At 34.6% G+C, this 8,210-nt stretch overlaps 1 protein-coding gene across 1 annotated transcript in view; it reads right to left on the bottom strand.

The window, feature by feature from the left end:
- Positions 1-581: 581 nt before the first annotated feature.
- LOC145679518 (aminopeptidase Ey-like) overlaps positions 582-8,210 on the bottom strand; it is a 76,724-nt gene continuing 69,095 nt past the window's right edge. The window contains exons 10-11 of the mRNA XM_081750097.1: positions 3,592-3,759; positions 582-799 (exon numbers count right to left, since the gene is read on the bottom strand). Coding sequence (XP_081606223.1) covers positions 655-799; positions 3,592-3,759 — 313 coding nt within the window. The 3' untranslated portion in view covers positions 582-654. The remainder of the gene's footprint in view (positions 800-3,591; positions 3,760-8,210) is intronic.

Genomic DNA, 8,210 nt, shown 5'->3' with positions numbered 1-8,210 from the left:
TTTTTAAAGAACAAAAGACCGGTTTATTTTGGGTCTCCCTCGTACATACTGAAAAATAAATACATTTTCCTTACATTTGGAAGACCTACTATCAGGAGAGGAATTTACTCCGTTTTGAGGAATAGAACTTACTCATATTTGCACTTAATTCAAAGACACATTTTGCCTGATCTTTAAGTGCGGAATGAGCAAACTTTAAAACGGGAATAAAGATTATTTATAAGATTTGAAAGTTGGTTCCTTTTGGAGATTAGTGTTCCGTTAAGCTATATGAAACGTGGATATAGCTCAATTTGGGACCCAAATCACGTGTTTCCACCAGGAACCGAACCCATGATTTCCTGCACAGAAGGTGTGTATGCTAACCATATAGCCACAAGGGAGTTAAAGGTATAGATATCATTTAGAAAATACCATCAAGGAATATCATATTGAGGAGAGTCTTATGTTTATTTTAACACTAGAAACCACATACATATATTGCATGTACTTTGAAACACATTACAGCAGTTATAATATTTCTGTTTTAGCTTAAGTCAGAGCAGACAAGTACGGTTATTCTTTTACTAAAATCCTTTTGCAGATTTCATTTTACAAATATGTTTTTGTAACATTTAGTAGTGTTTAAGTAATTTTAAAAATATTTTGAACTTACTACTCGTAAATCCTGTGAATGTTTTTTGTGAGGAAATCCTTAGCTAAGTAAAAGCCTAATACATTTTTTGCCACGCCTGAAAATAGGATTTCACAATCCTGACGCCTAATATTGGAGTCTTTGGAAATACTCCATTCTAAATACCTATAGAAGATACATAAAATATAATTAATAGAATGCAAAATATCATTAATGAAGTATTAGTGATTGACAGATAAAAATACAACAAGAACAAAAATTTTATTTGCAATCTTGAATCATTTAATGATTTTACTCTTTGCTGCACAAATGATTTTATATTTCTAATTGATAACTTTCTTATGTTGCTTATCGTTAATTTCGTAAAATTTTGCTCTTGTTTCATTATCACTTTCTCTGTTTTTACTGTATTTTGAGCTATTCCTTGACCCTCGTAAACTTAGGTAATTTTTGTAACGCGAACTATCAAGAGGAGAGTCATTTTGTGCCCATCTAAGTATATCTCGCAAAATAAACAAATTAGAAGCTCTTACAAAAATCTACAGAGACTAAAGCCAATAGTGCACAGGATAAGAGTAACAGGTATCTAGGAGTGCTTTGTAATGTCAGTTACATCTCCTACCAATGGAGGGGAGGGGGAGTACTTTCCGCCCACCAATTTAAAATAGCAAATTTATGAGACATGCTAACGTAAAACTCTCAAAATTAACAGTGCATGGAATAAGACTAACCGCCAAATTCAGAAAAGGCGGGATATTGCTATTTACTATACTGCCATCTAGGAGTAACACTACTAAATGCCAGTCATGTCTTCTGCCAACTTTATGTCTACCAACTTAAAATAGCAAAATAGAGACACACTAACGTTTAATTTGAGTCACCGCAAGGTATTCGCTTTAGCTAGACATGTTGAGCAATAACATATTTTCTTACAATTTTAAAGAAATAATTAGAAGAGTAATTACAAAAAAATATATTGTGGTGGGCACAAAGTATCCTCCCTTTGATAGTCCGAGGGTTAATTGACAATAAAATAAATTATTGTTAAACTAAGTATATTATAATATCCTACACGTGGTTTATATTTGTAAACATCAACACTTGCTTCTTATTATAAACAAAACCATGTGTTTTTCTACTACAATTACTACATGAAGCAGATAACAGGAATTCTTGTGATCACCTGGTCATGTAACAGAAGAAGAACACGAATGCCACCGTTGCTCAGAACAAGGCTATAAAACTCTATGCAACCAATCGACATTAGTTTCGACTGATCAATTTCCCTCCCTTAGCTTGTCTGGAGCTCTGAGAGATCTAACCTAACCCAAACATCCTAGCTTGCCTTAAGCTCTGAGGCCTCCTGCCCACTTAGCTTGCCCGGAGCTCTGTGGAAACTCAATCACTCTCTTAGCTTGCCTGGAGCACTGAGAGAATCCTAAACCGTAACCACCTAGCTTGTCTGGAGCTCTGTCGGATTTCAACTTCTCTTTGATTGCCTGGAGTACCGAGAATTCCAAAACCTCCCCCACTCACCTTACCTAGAGCTTTGTGTGGTAATCCCTCCATTGGCTGCCTGAGCCTAGGGACACCCATTTTATCCAAACCACTTAGTGAACTTTGTATTGGTATTAGGACCACATGTAAGTACTTATATTGGTTTTAGTTATGCTTTACATGACAGGAATTTTATAACAAAAGGTTGTGGGAGAAAACTAAATTCCGTGTGGTAATTTGATTTACCTACTACGTTATCAAGGCGATTTTACAATATTATTCAATTACAATTACATATAGCATACATAGATAAAATGCTCATTTTCCTAAAGCTGCTCGCTAAGCTCGTCTACACTTAAAAAATAGTGGAGATTAAAAATGCTATAGAATATGAAAATATAGAATGTAAAGCAGGTAGTATCTAGTAAACACTACATAATAAACTACTATTTTCAAAGTTTTTCTTATAAACGAGAAATTTAAGTGCAGTTTATGATGCCATAATGTTGGGCACCCAAATTTTCTCAAGGTGTTACAAAAATTTGCCAAAATATTTTGGGAATAATTTCTCACATCACAATAAGATAAAAAAAAAGGTTCATATGGATCTGTGGTCGGAAGTGCATAGTTCCGTAGTTATGGGGTGCCGAAAACGTAAAAAAATCAACTTTAAAGGCCCATAGTTTCATTAATATACAACCGATTGTAGTCGGGTCAAGACATGACTGAGGAACTAATATGTGAAGTATCCGAATATCGATTTTTCAGAACCTCCGATACTTGTACAATCATTCTTTGAGAAGCTGTTTGGGAGTACTTGATCACTCTTCACTACCTCTAAACAATTGATGTCCAAGTACTGTAACATTCTTAAATATCTATATTTGGATAGTTCAGTGATGTCTTGACCAACTACGGTAGGTCTCATAGTATTGAAGCTATGAACTTAAGAAAATTTACTTGTTTTGCGTTTTCGGCACTCTATAACTCCGAAACTATACATTTTTGAGCACAGGCCCTATGAACTTCTTTCTTATTTTGATGTAAGGAATCTATTCTCAAAATAATGTGTCAGTTTTTTTGTAACACCCTGTACACTATGGAAAAGGTTTTGAAAAACAATTATTATTTTATGCAAATATCATTTTGTAGACATCATGTTTCTTACTCTCTAACTTTTCCATGTTGTTCATTGTCTAAGTTATACACTAATATCCAAAAGAGAAAGATGTGGACTTTCCAAAGAGTCTTCTGTCAAGTAGTATTTGAAAGTATGTTATGTTTAAAGATCATCAATGAAACTGGCGACGCTTTGACATCATAAATTCCTACATTTACTTTTTTTGTGTGTCTTGTTTGAGTTAAATGTTAACTTCACCACTTAACTCTCAGAATGTTAGTAGAATATAAATACTAGGTAAATATGATATGTTTATTTCAAATAGATGGAAACTTTTTACCTTTGTATGAGCCATAACTCCCTAGTACATCCAAGACTGATGAGAATGTTTTCTATCTCAACGGCTGCGTTTGCACTCAAGTATCTCTCCCAAAGGAAATTCCATTCCTTCTCTCCACCATGTTTGATGGCTTGGCAGTAAAATAATGACCTCAAAGTTGGAGGAATTCTATAAAATAACAAGATGTGTTGGATAAACATATAGATTAAAAGAAAATATCATTTCTGATTGTTTCGATATATTTTAAAGATCAAATTTATTTCCTGTCTTTATTGTTTTAAATGAGGTATTTAGTGCGCGAGTGACTCAATTCTAATTTTTGCCATTTCGGACATATTTTAAGATCTTTGGCTAAAGCTCCTTTCAGTTATTAAAAGATTCATGTCCAAATATTGTAAGTAGCTTTTATGTAGAAAGACATTTCTTCCTTATAATAATAAATTGCTCTCGTCCGCCCCAAGTTGTAAAGCTTCTTTTCCATCACCGACCATGTTCAATATGATATCCCAGGTGATTTACAATTGCACGACATCAGAGCTTCCATTGAAGAAGGCTTCTATTTCAGAGAGCCTGATACAGTTTAGCTCACTTGTCATTGCATAACTTTCCAGAATCTCTCAAGTGTTGTGGCTCGGAGTTTTATTATATTCCATTTTAATAAATCGAATTCACAAAAGTCCATAGGTGATGCATCTGACAATTTAATATGAATGTGTTTAAGTAGGATAACTTTGATACCTCTCTCATGTTCCGCACGAACCATGAAGCTATCGTTGTTTTGGTGGTGTAAGTGCTGCTCTTATTTTGGTGGTCTCATTGCTACACAAAGCAGGGACTTTATGGTGGTATTTTGGATCTAAGACCTGATGTATATATTAAGGTGTATTTAACTTTATATTAAATGCCGCTTTATCTAAGGAAGCTTCCTCTTAGTACAGAAACACGCCACAACCATAAACCCTTAGAGGAAACTTTCAATTCACGTGCGAACGCACTGTGCGTGCTTCTTTTCGTTGATAGGACAGTAGTAAATCGTACCAACCAGTTCTGATCTGATCAAAGAGACCAACCTAATATATAAAGATAACATAATGTCAATAATCCCTGCTAAGTAGCGCTCATACATACGCCACTCTATATTGGGCGATATGTGTTGGTATTAGAGAATGATTTTAGCGTTGTTGTATTGTTTCCAGACCTCAATCCTGTCGAATGAATTTATTAGCGGTTGCTGGTGACCATATCGGACGCGCTGTTATTTAATCTTGCAGTAATGGATTGTCTTTGGTCTCATATTGTCGTACTTTAGCAGTGATATAGATGTAGAGTGCTTTGCGGATCTGGTTGTTTCTTCTGTGGCCTTTGATTGGGCGTTGTGTCTTTCGAGGGTGTATGTATATACATTACGATAGATATGTTCATGTATCCCCTAATTAGACACTGTGCAGTTTTTGGAATTACACTGTTTTATTAATTTTCCTATAGCTGTAACTCACGTCGGCATGTGTTACTATGTATCCCTCCAAAAACGAAAATATTTTTGGAAGCATAATGATCGCAGAGATCCTTATTCCCTCCTAGCTTGTAGATAACTGTCTGATTCACATGTGACGTATACGATATTGTGCTGGGACAAACGTATTACCTCTGACGGTGTGTAATTCACTATCACAAGGGTGAAACGATCTTTTGTAACGTAAAAACAGTTTTTTCTGTATCTAAACGGAGCGTACAAACTTAATGTCTTACAACTTTCGTAACTGGATTTGAATTCCTCGTGTTCTGAACGCTCAGAATGCTATTCGTGAGAGAAAATTGAATACTACCGATTACAGCAAGTAAAATGAGATCCCAGCTCCCACCAAGTGATCTTTGTGAAGGACAACCAACGTGTGTGTGGTATTTTCTCCCTATTCTACCATTTCTTTTTTCACTGTCTTCATTTCATCATTATCATTCATTTCATCATCATTTAATTTAGCTTTGTTGTATAATCGTGGAACATTAAAGTAAAAGAAAAAAGTTAAAAGATGTTCTTATTGACTGACTCATCAGCAACTAGGACGAACTCCTTAAGTTAGAAATTTGAAATTTGGACAGTATGTGTATGTACACTCATGTCCAAACTGATTGTCGCATATCTATAACTGTCTTCTTGTAAGAATATAATTTGATAATGATTTTGCAGGGTACTTTTAATACTGATACTATGTGTATAATCGGGAAATGTGTATTTGTAGTAAATTTCATAGGAAAAGAATAATAAATACGAAAATTAGAGTGAGTAAAACAAAATGTTGCTAAATGGACAAGAAAGTTTTATTTTGCGTTTTATTGTTCTTATTTACTGCTCTTTTGACATGAAATTTGCCACATACATGTCTTTCCCGATTATACTCATACTAACATTATAAGAAATTCCGGGCGAATTCGTTATCAAATTATATTACTACAACAACATATTTATAGACATGCGACAATAATTTTGGACATGAGTGTACATAGGATTTTTGACTTAAAATATCACTAAGAAAAGACTTTTGGAAATTCGATGTGGAAGAGAGGGTGATTGCAATTGTTATAATAAGAGGTGCGCATCTTGGAATTCCTTAGAGTTAGTGACATGAAAATAATTAAACAGGTGTTTCAGCGTTTATTGATGTTCAACTCAAAAGGGAAGAGAAAGGAAATTTCTTAAGATTAGCGACATGAAAATACTTAAACAGGGTTTATTGATGTTTGATGTAGGAGGGAAGAGAAAGGGATGCGTGTTGTTCACTAAAATGCCCATTTCGAAGTGTTCAAATTTCGTGCGAGATTTCGAATTAAGACGAATTCTATATGAAAGGTACAGAAGCTAAAACGAGAACCTGTTCACAGTAACACGTGGGACATTTGATAGCAGTGTCATAAACACATAAGAAAAAAGGAAAAAAAGAGACTTGAAAATAATACTTAATATTAAGAGACTTAATCGCTGCGAAATTAAAATGTCGCTAATTTTACAGTAATTATGTAATATCTTCAAATAGATCAAAGATAATCGAAATGTGGAACAAGAGCGCGTTAGGAAATATTACATTTGCAGAGGTACCGTTATCACGAGTCACCTAGTATCTTTCTACCTGCAGCCATTTAGAAGCGCGAAAATAAATGCCGATTTTCTAAATGACGGGAAATCGGAAGCAGGTAAGTGAGACGTGATAACGGTATCTCATGTAAAATAATATTGTCTAGCGAGTTCTTGTTCCACTTTTCGGTTATCTTTTAACTATTTGAAGATATCACATAATTACTGTAAAATTCTGTGGGTACATGCAAGAACCTGATATGTGACATTTTTGTGAAAAGTGAGGTATCGCCATTTATGAATTCTCCAAAAGTCATTCGACTTTCTGAAAACATGCAGAGTTGTGGGAAATTTATAAGTCCACCAAAAGTTGGAGCGCTCACAACGTCAGGAATTAATGGATTAAGGTTCTGCACTACAGCGAAATTAATCTACCGCTAATTTTAGAGTTTTTCTGTAATATCTTGAAAACAAACAAAAATATTCGAAAAGCGGAAACATACTGAACTAGACAATACGATCATGCATCTGATACCTTTAGCAAAATTCACCTATCTGCTTTTGGTATGCCGCTATTTACAGAACCCGCAAAGAATGCTAAATATATCGACAGTTCCAAATTGAAAGTGGATAGGTGAATTGTGGTAAAGGTATCACATGCAAAATCATATTGTCACTACGTTTCTGATTTTCTAACATTTTACTTGTTTTGAAGATATTACAGAAAAACTCTAAAATTAGAGGTATTTAATTTCGCTGTAGTGAAGACAATTAACGATTGTATCGTGCAAGAACCTGATATGTTTCCGCAGAATTCTATTCTTCCTACTCTTGATGCTAACGACATTGTAGTGGCCGCAGCAATAATGGGAGATGAAACAGCAAGAAATAAACAATTGTCGGATATGAAAGAAGATTGTATAGGTAATTGATGTTCTGTTTTAATAGTTATTTTTAATAATATTTTGTAACATGACTCACGGCCAAATCGTATTCCCGAAGGGACAAAAGAGCACATTCGTAATTTCATAGGCAGTGTTCCCAAATACACTGAGAAAAAAAATTGTAGGTGGCGTACTTAAAAAGATAGGTTACATGCGTAATTCCTGTAGTTTTTGGACTTAACGTACAGCAGACGTATAACTGAAAACGCATATTTTATAATACTTTCTGTATAAGTGTTCCATTTATACGTACTTTCCGTATGAAACAATGTAGGCGGTCAGGATCTCACATACAAATGGACGTATATAACATATAGCTGACGAAGGTAACATAAGTATATGTATGTGATATACGGAAAACTGTTAGATGCCAGACATCCTGCAACGGCATGATGTAACATCTAAGGGCAGTGCCTATGTAGCATACAGGTAACGTATGCTCCGTACTGATTTCTATAGTAAGCAAGAGGATACCATATAATTGTACAATATACCGCTGTCCGGAGAACGGATTTTTCTCTGTGTACGTAAGCCATTATACATATTGACACAATCTTAATCGATATTATCTTTCCCATGGATTAAATAAGAAAATTCTCTGCGAT

This window comes from Thermobia domestica, chromosome 2 (genome assembly GCF_964235325.1).
Source record: "Thermobia domestica chromosome 2, izTheDome1.hap1.1, whole genome shotgun sequence".
Classification (NCBI taxonomy): Eukaryota; Metazoa; Arthropoda; class Insecta; order Zygentoma; family Lepismatidae; genus Thermobia; species Thermobia domestica.
This window is presented reverse-complemented; position numbering and strand designations above follow the sequence as displayed.